The sequence below is a fragment of the Rhinolophus ferrumequinum genome, chromosome 9 (genome assembly GCF_004115265.2).
Source record: "Rhinolophus ferrumequinum isolate MPI-CBG mRhiFer1 chromosome 9, mRhiFer1_v1.p, whole genome shotgun sequence".
Taxonomy (NCBI): Eukaryota; Metazoa; Chordata; class Mammalia; order Chiroptera; family Rhinolophidae; genus Rhinolophus; species Rhinolophus ferrumequinum.
The window spans coordinates 12,856,409-12,872,184 of record NC_046292.1 but is presented as its reverse complement, the minus strand read 5'-3'; the positions used below and the strand labels follow the sequence as shown (position 1 = coordinate 12,872,184).

Below are 15,776 nucleotides of genomic sequence, written 5' to 3'. Positions count from 1 at the left end.
GAAGCTATTTCTCCTGAAGATTAATTGTAAACCCAGTAATTTAAATGTCTTTCACTAATGGTTTAAAAAAATGCTAATGGTAGGGAAAATGCTAATAAGAGCCTATTCGTACTTTTAATCTAGTCTTTTCTTGAATGGTTTTTGTTGCCATTTTTAGTCTTTCTTTCCTGATTTCAATTTTACAAGATTTTGTAGAGAGAGTTACTTTTGTGCTTAAGAATAAATGAATATGCAGTAATTTAGTACAATTTATTGACTAGCTACATGGTACTAAGAGCTAGGGAAATAGATAATTAATTTTTGTGTGTGTGGTTTTTTTTTGCTTTTATACCATTCCTCTGAAATTGAGCATTATTGGCGAAAGCTTGAGAAAACGTAGTTTTACAGAATAATGAAATAAGGAGAACTGAGGTTCCTCTGGCTGGGGTCTTCTCTTGTAGCATGTGGCGGTCCTGGAGTGCACGTGCCATATCATGTCTTACTTGGCTGACGTCACCAATGCCCTGAGCCAGAGTAACGGTCAAGGCTCGAGTCAGCTCTCCGTGGACGGGGAGGAACGGGCCATCGAGGTGGACTCCGACTGGGTGGAGGAGCTGGCCGTGGAAGAGGAGGACTCGCAGGCCGAGGACTCGGTGCGTACAGGCTCACTGGGCGGCCCGCGGGCAACGGGGGTGCTTGTGCACAGTCACGCAGACAAGCCCTGGGCCCGCCCTTCCAGCCCTGGAGCCTCCGGATGCTTCCCGGTCCTCCCTGCTTTCTCCCAGCTTACACGATTAATGCCAGGATGACTCTCCAGGCCACAGAGCAAGCTGTAGGGACCTTATCTCCTGGGGCAAAGGGCTATTTAATAAGCATTGCCTTCTTCCAGCCAGACTCAGCTATCCTGCAATCCTGTAGTTATTGCATCCAAAAAGCATTTCAGGGGTAGGTTCTTGGGAGTGGGGTGAGCACTCATGTAGAGAAGGCATGAGATTTCTCTCTTTACCACACTACTACTTAAGGTCACACCTGAAATTGCAGGACATTTGCAGGATGTATGACATTTCCACTTGGAGCGGGTTTCTGCTGGCCATTTATGAGTCGACTGTTTACATAAGGGTGTGTTTTTGTGGGTGTCTGTGTGGTGTGGAGGGGTATATTTCTGATTAAAAAGACTTACTCTCTTTGAAGGATGAAGATTCTCTTTGCAATAAACTCTGCACTTTCACCATCACTCAGAAAGAATTCATGAACCAGCATTGGTAAGAGGAGTTTTTCCTTTTAGGTAAGGGTGTGCCAGGCCTTGAGCGTGGTGACCTTGGGCTCATTTGCTTGTGTTTATTCTTCGTAGGTACCACTGTCACACCTGCAAGATGGTGGATGGGGTGGGTGTGTGCACAGTGTGCGCCAAGGTGTGCCACAAGGACCACGAGATTTCCTATGCCAAGTACGGATCCTTCTTCTGTGACTGCGGAGCCAAGGAAGATGGCAGCTGTTTGGTGAGAGATTGCATCATTTGCTGGGCTGTCAAGCGTGACTGGTTAGTGATCCAGGAGTGCGTCAGCCAAACTGGGAAGTTCCCACGTCACCTTCATGATGGCCTGGGTCCAGGAGTAACGTCTGGTCCTGTCACCGATCATGGCTTAAGCACTTCACTTAGAATGTTAGAACTTGCAGGTTCCTTAGAGATCTTGCAGGAGGTCCTAAGACCTCCCCATGATTTCAGAGGTTATACTCAAGACCTGCTGCTGTGAGTGGGTGTATGTTACGTATTAGGTGAATATCCTGAAGATCAGAATTCAGGCTTTCGGGTAGCGTTTAAATGGCTAGCCAATTTCTCCTTTGGGTCAGATTTTCTTCCAAGATCTCAGGCAATATTTCATCTGTGCTTGTGGCAAGAGCTTAGGGCCTCTGACGTGTTCTGTCCCCAGGCGCTGGTGAAGCGAACACCCAGCAGTGGCATGAGCTCCACCATGAAGGAGTCAGCATTTCAGAGTGAACCCAGGGTTTCGGAGAGTCTAGTGCGCCACACCAGCACATCCCCAGCTGACAAGGCTAAAGTCACCATCAGTGATGGGAAGAGTGCTGATGAGGAGAAACCCAAGAAGAGCAGCCTGTGCCGCACCGTGGAGGGCTGCCGGGAGGAGCTGCAGGACCAGGTGGGCTCTGGTGGTGCCCAGCACCGTGGGCAGAGGGCAGAGCCGGGCCAGGTGTTTCACAAGCAAACCGTGCCCAGGGTTCTCCTTGCAGCTCCACTGGTGGGACTTGGAGTTGTTTCTCCTTTCTCTAAGTGTATTTGTTTCCACAGTGTGCATCTGAATAGTATGTGTTATCAGTCATACCTTATAGGGAAAGGCTGTATGACCGAGGAGGATTATGGGGGTTTGTGGAAGGGTACGTTTTAGTTGTGCTATACTCTAGAACACTCTTTCTTGGCTGGGGTTTCTCATCTGAAGCACGGAATACAGGAAGTGATTCAAGTGACTATTTTCTCAGTTTTCCCAAGGATGGTATATTACTAGAACCATTCCAGTTTCACAGGAGAGAAGTTAGCTAATTATGCATGGACGCGTTCGAATATTAGGCTGTGTGGGAGTCCTGGTTTAGAAAGATTGCTCTGTAGTTAGTAGCGTAGTAACATACTGACTGGATTCAAATCCAGCCTTCCGGACAGAATGAGATGATTTTCCGTAATGGGTTCTTAGGGTGGATACTGAAAGATGATTATGAGTATGACCCATTATTTTTCTGTCTGTTTTTTTTTTTCACTTGTGTATTTGGATTTTTCTCAGGCCAATTTCTCCTTCGCTCCTCTCGTGTTAGACATGCTCAATTTCCTCATGGATGCCATTCAGACCAACTTTCAGCAGGCTTCAGCCGTGGGGAGCAGCAGCCGGGCCCAGCAAGCCCTCCGTGAGCTGCACACGGTGGAGAAGGTGGTTGAGATGACAGACCAGCTGATGGTGAGTGTCAGGTGGGTGGGTGTCGGAACCGGCCTCCTTACTGAGACGCCAAAGTGCGCTAGAGTCTCAGGAGTATCCTTAGAACAGGCAAGCCCTGGCCTTTCAGAACTTAGAACCTCAGGTAGCTTGACAGCTGGTGTGAAAACCAGCACATGGGGTGTGTTTTCAGAAGATGTCCTTTGGACCAACCCAGAGAATAGTTCCCCTTTTCAGTTCATATATATAAATGAACTACCAAGATGTGAGGATCTTCATTTGAAGGCAGTTTACGATAGTTAGAAATTTATTCCGCGTATCAAATAGAAAACCTCCTGTGTCTTCTGCCCTGAGGCTCATCTAGCTTGCAAAAATAATGTTTGCCCTCTTTTGCTTTAAGTGACTTTCCTTTAGTTCTTCGTATGACGTGGGTTATAAGTTGTAAGTCATTATCTACTGTAAAACCTATGCTGAGCACTGACTATAGGACTTCCGGTGGGGTCTGCATGACCTCTTCCGTGGAAAGTAAAGGGAAGCGTAAAACTCAATGAAGTGCATGACTAGATCTCACCAGGTGACTGCTTTTAAGGGAAGAATATTCACTTGGAAATCCACACATATACGTACACATGCATATTTAGGTATTTTATTAAAAATCAGTTTTACACAGTGGTTACACAGCAGTATAACAGAGGTTTCTGAATCCATGCCTTTAAAACCAAGGTACCTGAATGTAAGGAGTAGAAGACACCTATGTGGTCCAGGATATGCTCCCTTCACTCTCCAAACAAACAAACAAACAAACAAAAAATAGTCACAGTTTTAGAGCAGTTGTTTTTAGACTTTTCGATATTAAAGATGAACCTAAAAAATACTGGGGTAGTGTTGGTGTGGTGATCCATAAAGCTGCTGACTTTTAATTTTCCCAAGTTAAAGCAGTGAAGAAAAATTCCATTATCATCACCATATTTTATTTTAAAAAGGCATTTTAACATTTTTTAGAAGCCAAAACGTTTTAAGGAGGGTGCAGCTCACGGTGTCCCAGGCAGGGATCAAACTGGCATCCTTGGTGGTATTAGCACTGCGCTCTAACCAGCTGAGCTAACTGGTCACCCCGGAATCCAGTACTTTTATTAATTAAATTTAGCTTTATGAAACGTTCACTGCATTGTTCTTATTGGACTGACAATAACTTTTCAAATTTACCTGTATCTATGCATTAGAGGTTGGAATCCCTTGCTCTTGAATGACCAAACCGTGCAGTATCTCGGTCACGTGCACAGCGTATGAATCCACTTGAGCTTGCTTGCCTTATTACTGCCTGCTCTCTCTGCTTCCCTCTTTACCAGGTTCCCACCTTGGGCTCCCAGGAAGGTGCCTTTGAGAACGTCCGGATGAATTACAGCGGAGACCAGGGCCAGACCATTCGACAGCTAATCAGTGCCCACGTGCTCAGGCGGGTGGCTATGTGCGTGCTGTCCTCCCCACACGGGCGCCGCCAGCACTTGGCTGTCAGCCATGAGAAAGGCAAGGTGGGTCCTCCAGTTCCTACTCACTTATTTAAGTCATGTTTGTCCTAAGTGCTAAGCAAAACAGATAGATGACTACGCTCAGGTTGGCCCTCTGGGGAATAATAGTCTGTCGGGTTCTAAGAATGCTTTAGGGGCAGTTCTCCATGGGCATTTCTACCCTGAGTAGCATGATTAGACTTAGACCTAGTATGGCGAGAACAAAGACTGGGTTTCCAATGGGTAAATTCCTACTCAAAACATAGCCTTCAAGCCCCCAGGGGAAGGTAATGACCAGCAGTTCCTAGGACAGTGTGGCTCCCAGTCTTGCCCAGTTTGGTCACTCTGGGAGGCACAGACGGACAGAGAAACGTCATCATAGGAAGGCTGAGTGTTCCCTGTTTAGTTCTGCCTGCCCCTCAGCTCTCTAAGGACACAGGGAAGGGTATGTGCTGTGTTACAGAACCAGGAGAAGCTGGACAAGGGGTAGGTATCTTAATTCACGGTTTTCTGTATTCTGGCTTCTTCATCACCAGTAATGTTGTTTTAATCTTAAATAAAAAACTAGAGGGATGAATAGCCCTTAAAACAGTTCAAAAATACTTTAAAAGCATTTCGTAGAAAGCTAGAAAGGGCATAGTACAAGGGAATTTTTTATTTTTATTAACATGATATAGAGAGCAATTGCTTTTATTACTCATCTGTTTGGTCCTAACTGGAAGGAGGAAATGAAAGACATCCCATACCTTTCAGCCAGGAGAAATAGAGGCCGATATTGGTGTAGGATTTTCCTAGGAGACTTATCCACGATAAACACCTACAAACTAGTAGCTGTTGAAGAAGCTTTTGTTTTGCTCTGTGTTCTCTGTGAGGACTCGGGGTAAGAATGAAGTGGTAATTGTTCCTTTCCAGATCACTGTTCTGCAGCTGTCTGCACTCCTGAAGCAAGCAGATTCCAGCAAGAGGAAGTTGACTCTGACCCGCCTAGCATCTGCCCCTGTCCCCTTTACTGTGCTGAGCCTCACTGGGAATCCGTGCAAAGAGGACTACCTGGCCGTGTGCGGGCTGAAGGTAACAGTCACGCTTCAGCGTTGGTTACCTACAGCTATGTATCCTAGTCACCTTCCCTCTCCTGTTCTCAGCACCACTTTCTCTTAACTTGTTGAGGTTAAACTTAAAAGCTGCTTAATGCAAGAGAAGTCTTTCTCTGAATTTCTTCCCGATTGCTTTTCTATCGGAAATATCCTTTGTGTCTTCTTGAAACCTGAATATGTTACTAGAAAGTCTGAATACTATCTGGAAGCAGGGACTATTAGGGAAGAAAAGGGAACAGTAGAACTCTGAAATGAATTAGCCTATTTCCAAATCAACTTTTAACCATGCTGTTCCTTCAACTGCATCCAGGACTGTCACGTGCTGACCTTCAGTAGCTCAGGCTCTGTTTCGGATCACTTGGTGCTGCACCCCCAGTTGGCCACGGGGAACTTCATCATCAAAGCCGTGTGGTTACCTGGTTCACAGACTGAGTTAGCGATTGTCACTGCAGACTTCGTCAAGGTACAGTAACCGCTCTTTGAATGTCTGATCTCCATTGTGTGCTGGCTTTTCCCAGAAACTAAAAATAAAAAATCCCAACATTTTGTTGCCTTTTGGCCCAACGCTGACTGAGCGGGAGCTTTCTGTGTGTAGCCAGTATGAAACCCATCCAGGTTCTGTCCCTGCTGTTCCAAGTGCACAGCTGTCCCTACATTTGTCACAGAATTTGTTGATGTGTCTCGCTCTCCTGCTCATTTCTTGAGGGAGAGGAAAAGATGCTTTATTCCTCTTTATATGCTCAGGGCCAAACACTTACAGGTGCTGTTGAGTGGAGAACAAATGCCCGGGACTCATCAGTTACAGCCCTTTGCGTTCTCCAGGAGAATTTGGGGGTGCAGCTGAAATAGACCTCCGTTATTTCATCTGTCTTCCATCCGTCCTGCAGATTTATGACCTGTCCGTTGATGCCTTGAGTCCAACCTTCTACTTTCTTCTGCCGAGCTCAAAGATAAGAGACGTTACCTTCCTCTTCAACGAGGAGGGAAAGAACATCGTCGTTATAATGTCTTCAGCTGGGTACATCTATACTCAGCTCATGGAGGAGGCCAGCAGTGCTCAGCAGGGACCCTTCTATGTTACGAATGTTCTGGAAATCAACCACGAGGACCTGAAGGTTAGAGCACATGTAGCCGATCCTTTCTATTCCAGATTTCATTAGCTTAGCAACTCGTCTGTTGTTGTTCATGGCCTTTTTTTGTTTTTTCTTCTAACTTTTTACCTAATTGCAAAAACTCTTGTCCTTCAGGACTAAGCTAATTCAATTTGATGTTTCTTTATTCTCACGTAATTCTAAGATTTGCCCACAGGGATCTCATGCTTAGACTAGGAGAGCCCGTAGTAATGATTTAAAACTAATAATCAGCCAAGCTGGAAGCTGGTAGCCAAGGCCACATGAGGAGTTCATGCAAATGCTGTGTCGCTCTCCTCACAGGACAGTAACAGCCAGGTGGCAGGCGGCGGCGTGTCTGTCTACTACTCCCACGTGTTGCAAATGTTGTTCTTCAGCTATTGTCAAGGCCGGTCCTTTGCAGCCACCATCAGCAGGACGACTCTGGAGGTGTTGCAGCTTTTCTCCATCAACATCAAAAGGTGAGCATGAGCCCTGAGTGTCCAGCTTCTCCAGCGCCCACAGTAATAGGGGAGCCCTGTCCCCTTCGCACGTGCCTTCTGGTATGAATCTGGTGAAACTTACTTCTCTCCAGCAAACCTCTCCGTCCCCTGTTAGGGATCTTTAAAATCAAGCAGCATCCAGTGTCGACAGGTTGGGCTGTCTACATGGTTGGTCCCCCACCATGGAGACCCCAAGCTAAAAGAGATAATTTGGGGGACGACTGTCACTCAGAAGGAAAAGCTATAGTCAAGGCAGCAAACCCGATTTTAATATGATTACTGAGTTTTGAGAAGGGAAAGTAAGCTTCTCCTAGACACACATGCTGTCAAAATGCCCTTTAAGTTGCCCCCCTGGGAAATTTATCAGTAAGTAGAACGTGGTGTCAGTAGTCAGGGCATGGTTGGGGTTGGCAGAGGCTCCCATCACATTTCCAGATAGTAGAGGTATGTGTGAGGTAGTGAGTGTTTTATTCATGGAGGAGGAAGAAGAGGTTTAGGGTTTCTTGCCATCTTTTCTTAATCTGATACTGAAAAGCCATTATAGCATTTTGTGTCTGGTTTCTGTTTTATGAATGACCTGGTTTGGGATGAAATAAAGTGGATACCATTCAGATATAGCTTGATATGCTTGGAGAGTCTTACTAGGAAAATGGATCAAAAAAAAGAAAAAAAAAGAAAATGGATCATCAGCCTTGGGCATCTCTGTGGCCCTATGCAGTTGGCATCCTTAGACAGTGGAACCTCACACATTGGGCCATGTGAGAGTATATATATGTACATATGTGTGTGTGTGTGTGTGTATATATATATATATATATATATATATATATGGCTCGGAATAGAGCTGAGACTTGTGGATAATTGAGTCCCTGAACAAATGTTGCTCTAGGAGTCAGGCTGTTAGGTCAAAGGAAACACAAGTAGTTGGTGATTGACACCTAACTGTGGCCACTTTTGTTGTGTGCAGTTCCAATGGTGGCAGTAAGACGTCTCCTGCCCTTTGCCAGTGGTCTGAGGTGATGAACCACCCTGGCTTGGTGTGTTGTGTCCAGCAAACCACAGGTGTGCCACTGGTAGTCATGGTGAAACCAGACACTTTTCTTATTCAAGAGATAAAGACTCTTCCTGCTAAAGCAAAGGTCAGTGCCAGATTCTCCCATCACTGGAATCAACTGTGAACCTGGTCTAGTTTTATATTTGTGTATTCTGCCACTTTTCCAGCTCTTTCGGTGGAGGTCTATAAAAGAACTGTGATCCATTTTCTCCTAGATGCCTTCGCCATCCTTTGTAACCCATAGCTGAGCACGAAACCAGTTGCTTCCCTGCCTCTTTCTCTCTGTAGGTTCTGACTTGTGGGTGTGGGAACTGACATCCCCCGTTGTCCCCTGCCCCTAGATCCAAGACATGGTCGCCATTAGACACACAGCCTGCAACGAGCAGCAGCGGACCACCATGATCTTGCTGTGTGAGGATGGCAGCCTGCGCATTTACATGGCCAACGTGGAGAACACCTCCTACTGGCTGCAGCCGTCACTGCAGCCCAGCAGTGTCCTCAGCATAATGAAGCCTGTTCGAAAGCGGAAAGCGGCTACCATCAGTAAGGCGCCTCCTCAGAGACTGGTGGGGGAGTGGGAGTGGCGTCTTCTAGATGATGACCCAGCGTAGACTGTTGTAAATGTCCGTGAAGAGTTGGTGACTGTCCCGCTTGCACGTTTTGTAAAGGTAGGGATATATGCTAGCTCATTTCCCAAAAGCAGAGTCAAGTTTCCTGAAGCCACCAATGGTCTGTGTGGCTTTTAGAGACACATTGTACAAATGGGAAAGCACCCATTGGCTCTCAACTTCAGGCCAGCCATTTTTAGGTGCCCAGGAAAGAAATTTCTCCTGGACCTTGTTCGAGAGACTTTACTCTGGGTTTGGGGAAAATGGCTTGCCTGATGTGAAGTGCGAGGTGGAACTGATGGAAGGATCGGTCCTTCAGTTGGTTAATGTCTCGCCGAGTAGTGAAGCACCCATCATCGGTCTCCGAGGTGGGAGTCTTGCTCCTGACGGTGGAGGCCTCAGCGGGGAATGAAAGCTTGAATTTAGGGCTGAGTCTGGCTAAGCAAAGACCATTGCAGGGGTCATCCCATTACCTGAGATTTGTCCTTGAGTCCGTGTTTGAGATCATGATGCAGCTCATCCTCCAGTGAAGAAGCAGTTTCTATTTTAAATAAACCAGCCGTGAGAGAACCTGTTGGTATTAACTATACCCAACACCAACACCAGATTTCTTTGTCCCGCTAGGTCATAGGGATAGTGATGATTGCACAGGTAACCAGGTGTAGGCATCACATTGATGCAGATGTTATAACCGAGAGCTTGTCTGGAAAGGTCAGAGTGTGTGCGCGTGGGCTCAGTGGGAAGGAGTCCTTACCTGTGGCGTGGGCGCAGCGGTGGTAGAGACCCCACTTACCGACGCTCTCGGCAATCTGGTGCTGCTCTCCACAGCAACGCGCACGTCTAGCCAGGTGACCTTCCCCATTGACTTCTTTGAACACAACCAGCAGCTGACAGATGTGGAGTTTGGTGGTAATGACCTCCTGCAGGTCTATAATGCACAACAGATAAAGCACCGGCTGAATTCCACCGGCATGTATGTGGCCAACACCAAGGTGAGGACTGCCCCGGCTGGGTTTGGTCCCTGGGGGGGCAGGACTCATCAACAGTAGTGTTCAAGAACACACCTGTGTTTAGACCCAAGTATAAAGTGGATATTCACAGTCACTAACCCTTGATTCGAGTTGTATAGCCCCCGGAGTAAATGATATTCTCACTCCCGTGCACAAGGGCTCCTACTCCAACGTTACCAATAGGGGTACTGTGCTGAGCGCAGCGGGGTGGTGCATGCTCAGGAGAAGCAAGCCTGAGGAGAGTCTGCTTCCTGCCTCAATGTCTCCATCTTTGGGGGCAAGGAAGTCAGTACCGGGGAGCTACCGGGATAACGGACTTGCCTAGGATCACACGTGGAGACCCTGTCAGGAGAGTGCGCAGCTTTACCCTGAGGAACTTGTCTCGTCTCTGACGTGTGCCTTTCCTCCCTCCAGCCCGGTGGCTTCACCATTGAGATCAGTAACAACAACAGCACAATGGTGATGACCGGCATGCGGATCCAGATTGGGTCGCAGGCGATCGAACGGGCCCCGTCGTATATTGAGATATTCGGCAGGACAATGCAGCTTAACCTGAGTCGCTCGCGCTGGTTTGACTTCCCCTTCACCAGAGAAGAGGCCCTGCAGGCTGATAAGAAGCTGAACCTCTTCAGTGAGTCACCAGCCCCTGGCCCAGCCTGTGTCCCTCTCATAGTGGCTGCTGACTGGGGGGCCCTGCCCCGTGACCCTCTGGTATTCTGGGAACCCTCTGCTCTACTGATAGCTCTGTGCTCTCTTCTGAAACTCTGAGCTTCATTTGAGATACAAAGGAGGCAAGGTGACAGGAAGGGGAGCCACCTGAGAGTGGGAGGAGTAGAAATAGGGTACAGCTCGGCTGCGGGATTCGCTTCCGTAGGCTTGCTGAAGGGGCTGCCTGTGTGTTGAGGCAGACAGGAGGCAAGGTTAGCGTGTGCAATTGCAGGGCTTTCTTCAAGCAGAGATGAGGGCCTCAGGTCCCACGTCGCTGGAGGGTGCTTAGCTAATGCCTTGCCTTGCCATGCTGTTGAAAACTAAACCCTCAGAGTACAAGTGCCTGAGCCATCCATAAGGCTGGCATTGCTCTTTCTCTTGGAAATAGTTGCTTTTAGTGTAAAGGGTGATGATCTGTGAACAGAGGTCATGCTCAGAGCTCCCTGGGTGTGGCGATGGGTGATACCGTCAGTACCCTGATGGCATCAGAGGCTCTGACCCCTAAGTGATGGGGAGGGACTCTCCCGAGTGTAGAGCTCATTGGCTTGTGACCAGTAGAACTTTCTTCACGTGTTCAGCATCTATACAAGATGAAAGTGCTGCTGAAGCCTGAGGAGATAAGGTTCCTCTATGACTGAAATCCATGTGATTTGCTACTGTGCCCAAACTGGTCTGGTCTTTGCTTTGGAGGGCGGTGGTGGTAGCCCTTTAGAAAACATGCTTCTTAAGGGCTTCTCTTGCTTACTGCAGTCGGAGCCTCGGTGGATCCTGCAGGTGTCACCATGATCGATGCTGTAAAAATTTATGGCAAGACTAAAGAGCAGTTTGGCTGGCCCGACGAGCCCCCGGAAGAATTCCCTTCTGCCTCCATCAGCAACATCTGCCCTTCCAACCTGAACCAGAGCAATGGCACTGGAGAGAGTGACTCAGCTGCCCCTGCCACCACCAGTGGAACTGTCCTGGAGAGGTACCAGCATGCACTGGCAGGGCTTGGCTTCAATTCTCACCAGTTTTCACTCTCCCTACAGAACCTGTGTCTTAAGAGAGTCAGCCTCCACTAACCGCCCAAGTCTCACCTGTGATTTTCAAGTTTTCACACAACTCCCTGACACACAGTGTCTCCTTAGTGTGCAGACAAAGCCTGAGAGCCACCTGACTCGTCTCTGCCCGCGGGCTCCTGTGCCTTCCCTTCATGCTCAGGCTCCCTTTGGAGTGGCCGGAGGCTGCTGACTAGAAGATGTTTGAGCTAGTATTATGGCTTAGGAATCCAGTCTTGCTGAAGTTATAGGGGAAACTCTTCCCTTTCATTCTGGTGTCATCATCTTCTCGTCTTTCTCTGCAGCAGCTACTTAACGTGGTGATAACCGGCTGCAGGCGGCTGCGTCTTGTAGCCGAGTTCAGAGCCTGCTAGGGCTCCCTCCAGTGGCCTTCTGAAGCATTGCGCTTGGCTTCTTTGTGCTAGGTAGCTACTGGTTTGCCATGGCAGACGAAGTAACGCATGATGTAAGATGTTGAGTTTCTTACATCGTAAGTCCTAAGAATAGCCTGGCTTGGAATCACTGCCCCCCAGCAGCAGCCCCCTCTTTTCTCTCTCTCTCTTTCTTTTTTCCCCTACCCTATTTCTCATATTGTTTGCTTAGGATGTGTTTCCAGGTTTCTGATGAGCTTCACATTTTTTTCCTTTTTTTTTCTTTGCTTCTCCCCCAAGTTCTGAAACTGAGTCCCTAACCAAGCTGGACCGGTTAGTATGCCCTCTTTCTTTCCTCTGCACGAGTGAGTGTGTGTCAGAGAGCAGTGTAACCGATGGTGTGGCTTTGCATTGATTCTGCTTCTGTGGAAGAGTCCTCCTGCTTCTTTCTGTCCTGGTCCTTGCATGGCTGCAGAGCTGTCCCGCGTAAAAGGGGGGTACGCGGAGGGTTGGACGTGCGCACTTGGTGTTGGCCGCTTCAGACTCTCTTGGCTTTCTTTCCTTCCCCCGTTCCTGTCTGGGCCCTCTCTGCAGCGGATGAGAAGGGGGGCGGGGGCGGCGGGACAGCGGAGACGTCCTACCATCTGAAAGGCCACTGGAGAGCGTGTTCTGTGCGACTCGTTTTGTGCCTCTCGTCCCTCTTCCCTAGCTCTTCACTCCTTCCTCTACCCCGTGCCTTTCTCTCCAGCGGCCTTGTGAGGACTTGCCCTCTCTGTCCCAAGTGTCAGCCGTCAGGGTGCCACTCTCTTTACTGTGCCACATGAAACTCTCAGGAGTCGGCCCTGGGTTGGGAGCATGTCACACGTACCCTTCAACAGTTGGGTTTCCTGTTCCTTTCCTAAGAGAAAATTGCTCAGGTTGCTAAAGGTGCTTTGTAGTACCCTGTAAATGTTGTCAGTTGGCATGCTTCTGAAAATACAGTTTGCGCTTTTCCCCATACTTAGGGACTCGTAGGAATTGCGTTTGTGCATTTTCTAGGAGGTGTCAGTAAACTAGAACCTTACCTTCCCAGTGTAAGAAGGTGGCTTACCTCTCCCTTTGTACATCCCCTGGCCCACTGATCTCTGGGCACCTGAGACCGTTAATCCCTTCTCAGTGATCCCTGCCACAGGCAGCAGAAGGAAGCACATCTATCCTTTCTGAGGAAGAAAAGCCCTGTCTTCGAGTTATGGATTATGAACTTGGCCTCAGGTTGCTCTCTAAGCAGGAGCCAGGTTTCTTCTGGCCTGTGACACAAGGAAACAATATGCATGGTGCCTGTGGCAGGTCTTGTGCTTTGATTTTGTACTTGGCATTCGTTAGCGGTCCCCAAGGTCCTCACGTCTCTGGTCTGCACGGGCTAATGCACAAGATAGAAAGAAGGGTGGTCGTGCTCAAGCCAGCTCCTTTGTCTCCCTAGGCTGGTCGTGAGTTCTTTGGAAGCCCTGGAAAGCTGCTTTGCGGTTGGTCCAATCATCGAAAAGGCAAGTTCCTTTTTCACAGTACATGGGAGCTTTCTGAAGAGGCAGGGAGTCAGTGGAGTCGTCAGAGGCGCCGAGAACCTAAAGAACATTTGTAGCATAATCTTGATTTTCAAAGAAGCTGCAAAGAAGCCTTCAGCTGCAGGCCTGCGGTCCTCCTTTCAGGGACCGATAGTCAGTGAGCCACCGAGTAGGACGAGTGCTGGTAACAACACTGTTCTCTGAGTCATGGTCTTGGACTCAGTTTCTGCAGCTGTATTGTGGGAGGATGACAGTTCCTGAAATTCTTTGTTTTGCTCTTTGCAGTCAGTCCATGGAGCATAACCTTGCCTGTGGCCTAGAAGGGAGGGAGGGGCAGGGTAGAGTGTGGACAGTGCATTCTGCATGGATTTGGCAGGGTTCATGGTAACCCTGCTGTCTTCCACGTCAGGAAAGAAACAAGAACGCGGCTCAGGAGCTGGCCACTTTGCTGCTATCCCTGCCAGCCCCCGCCAGTGTCCAGCAGCAATCCAAGAGTCTTCTGGCCAGCTTGCACACGAGCCGCTCGGCCTACCACAGCCACAAGGTAACCGTTCCCTCTCAGGGCTGCCTTCTGTACAGGCAGAAGCTGGGGCATGGACGGGATCAAGTAAGTTGGCTTTTCGTATGCAAAGGAAGGTGGGAAAGGATGGCGTTGAGGTTAGACCCCGCCACTCTACAGTGTCTCCCGAGAAATGAAATGAACAGCCCTGTAAACCAAAGACAAGCCAAACACTGGGCTCTTGGTTTGCAGTTACTGTTCTCTGTCATTCTGATAGGATCAGCAAGATTTCCGAAAGAGAGGGAAGGACATTCGAGTGGGTGGTTTCTCCCTGGAAGAGAGTGACAGGAGGGGATCACTCAGGAGACCAGGGCTGTTGGTGTTTGCCCTCCGCCCGCTGTGGCGTAGCCCTCAATTCGGTTACTTGCCTGTGAGGACAGTGTTGGATGGTTGTGCGAGAGACTGAGGGGTAGATCTGGGGAGAAGCGGTTCTCCCCTATGAAAGTAAGTCGCAGCCGAAGGCGGTAAGTTAGGCCGGTTTCCATAGATGAAAAAGAGGACAGTTCAGGTCCATGAGGAAGAAGCCAGGCAGCCCAGGTGCCTTGGTTGGCGTGTCTGCCTGCAACCCAGAGAACTGAGAATCACGGGTTTAACCTGCTGAACCTCCCCAGGAAAGGCAGTTTTGGAAACACGATCTTTGGGAGATATGAATTCACAAAGAAATGACTCTTTCTTCTGTAGGAAAGAGATCTGGGATATTGCAATTCTAGAGAATTGGGTGGTTTCTGGTTTCCCCTTCATACTTTGATACTGATTTTGTGACTTTCGATTTCTTTTTCATGCTTGTGATATTTTATATATTAAGAAGGTGAACTCTGAAGAGTTGTTCCAGGGAGTTGGTGGTAATGAACATACTCTCTTGGGAGGAGGTCACCGTCCTGACGATCCGCCAGCTCGCCTCTCTTCTCTGCCTTAGTACCCAGCCCTTGCTTGTGGTTTATCCTCTGTGACCCTTCCGTTGTAGGATCAGGCCTTGCTGAGCAAAGCTGTGCAGTGTCTCAACACGTCCAGCACAGAAGGCAAGGACTTGGACCCCGAGGTCTTCCAGAGGCTGGTGGTCACAGCTCGCTCCATCGCCATCATGCGCCCCAGCAACCTTGTCCACTTCACGGAGTCCAAGCTGCCCCAGATGGAAACAGGTGAACTTGGCCTGGATGGCCGTGGTCCTGAAATCGGCTTACTGCACCTTCTCCACTCTTTCAGCCTCTTTTTCTCACTGGCTTCTGAGTGACTCCTTGCTCTCAGACAGGGATTTTACTCTTTCGTGTCTTCTTGTACCTTGTAGGGCTTGTGATATTAGGATTGTACCATTTTAAATAATTGTGCTTTCCAGTGCTTATTCCTTGGAGTGTCCTTGGATTTACTTAGTGCTCTGGACATCAGATAAATTCTATCACTACCTCTTACCGTCCTCAGGGTATGGTTAAGCTTGGGCCCTGCTTGCTTTAAGGTCATAGGGTCATACCTTTTGCTTTCGTGCTGTTGTTTTGCCATTACTTTATTAATACGTATAACGGCCTTTCTCCGTGCTCAGTTCTATCTTCTCTTCTCCTCGTATTGGCTGGGGACCAGACCTGTTTTGCCTCTATCAGATAGTTTATTGATGCCTTTACAATTCCCTGTCACGTACATGCTCCCATATGCTGTCGTCGTGTTGTTTTCCCTTCTAATTCTATAACCCAGGAATCATTCTAGAAAATCTCTGATGTTCCCCTAGTGTTTAGAAGTTGACTGGGTGGACCTGAGATCTCTGAAT

At 48.4% G+C, this 15,776-nt stretch overlaps 1 protein-coding gene across 1 annotated transcript in view; it reads left to right on the top strand.

Moving 5' to 3' along the window:
- The window catches only part of UBR4 (ubiquitin protein ligase E3 component n-recognin 4), a 122,506-nt gene that overhangs the window by 40,509 nt on the left and 66,221 nt on the right, over positions 1–15,776 (top strand). Inside the window, exons 35-52 of the mRNA XM_033115099.1 lie at positions 441–632; positions 1,171–1,241; positions 1,331–1,478; positions 1,911–2,138; positions 2,772–2,942; positions 4,268–4,450; positions 5,339–5,497; positions 5,831–5,983; positions 6,408–6,635; positions 6,954–7,111; positions 8,100–8,271; positions 8,528–8,729; positions 9,623–9,786; positions 10,219–10,435; positions 11,263–11,479; positions 13,380–13,443; positions 13,871–14,005; positions 14,985–15,159. Coding sequence (XP_032970990.1) covers positions 441–632; positions 1,171–1,241; positions 1,331–1,478; positions 1,911–2,138; positions 2,772–2,942; positions 4,268–4,450; positions 5,339–5,497; positions 5,831–5,983; positions 6,408–6,635; positions 6,954–7,111; positions 8,100–8,271; positions 8,528–8,729; positions 9,623–9,786; positions 10,219–10,435; positions 11,263–11,479; positions 13,380–13,443; positions 13,871–14,005; positions 14,985–15,159 — 3,037 coding nt within the window. The remainder of the gene's footprint in view (positions 1–440; positions 633–1,170; positions 1,242–1,330; positions 1,479–1,910; positions 2,139–2,771; positions 2,943–4,267; positions 4,451–5,338; positions 5,498–5,830; positions 5,984–6,407; positions 6,636–6,953; positions 7,112–8,099; positions 8,272–8,527; positions 8,730–9,622; positions 9,787–10,218; positions 10,436–11,262; positions 11,480–13,379; positions 13,444–13,870; positions 14,006–14,984; positions 15,160–15,776) is intronic.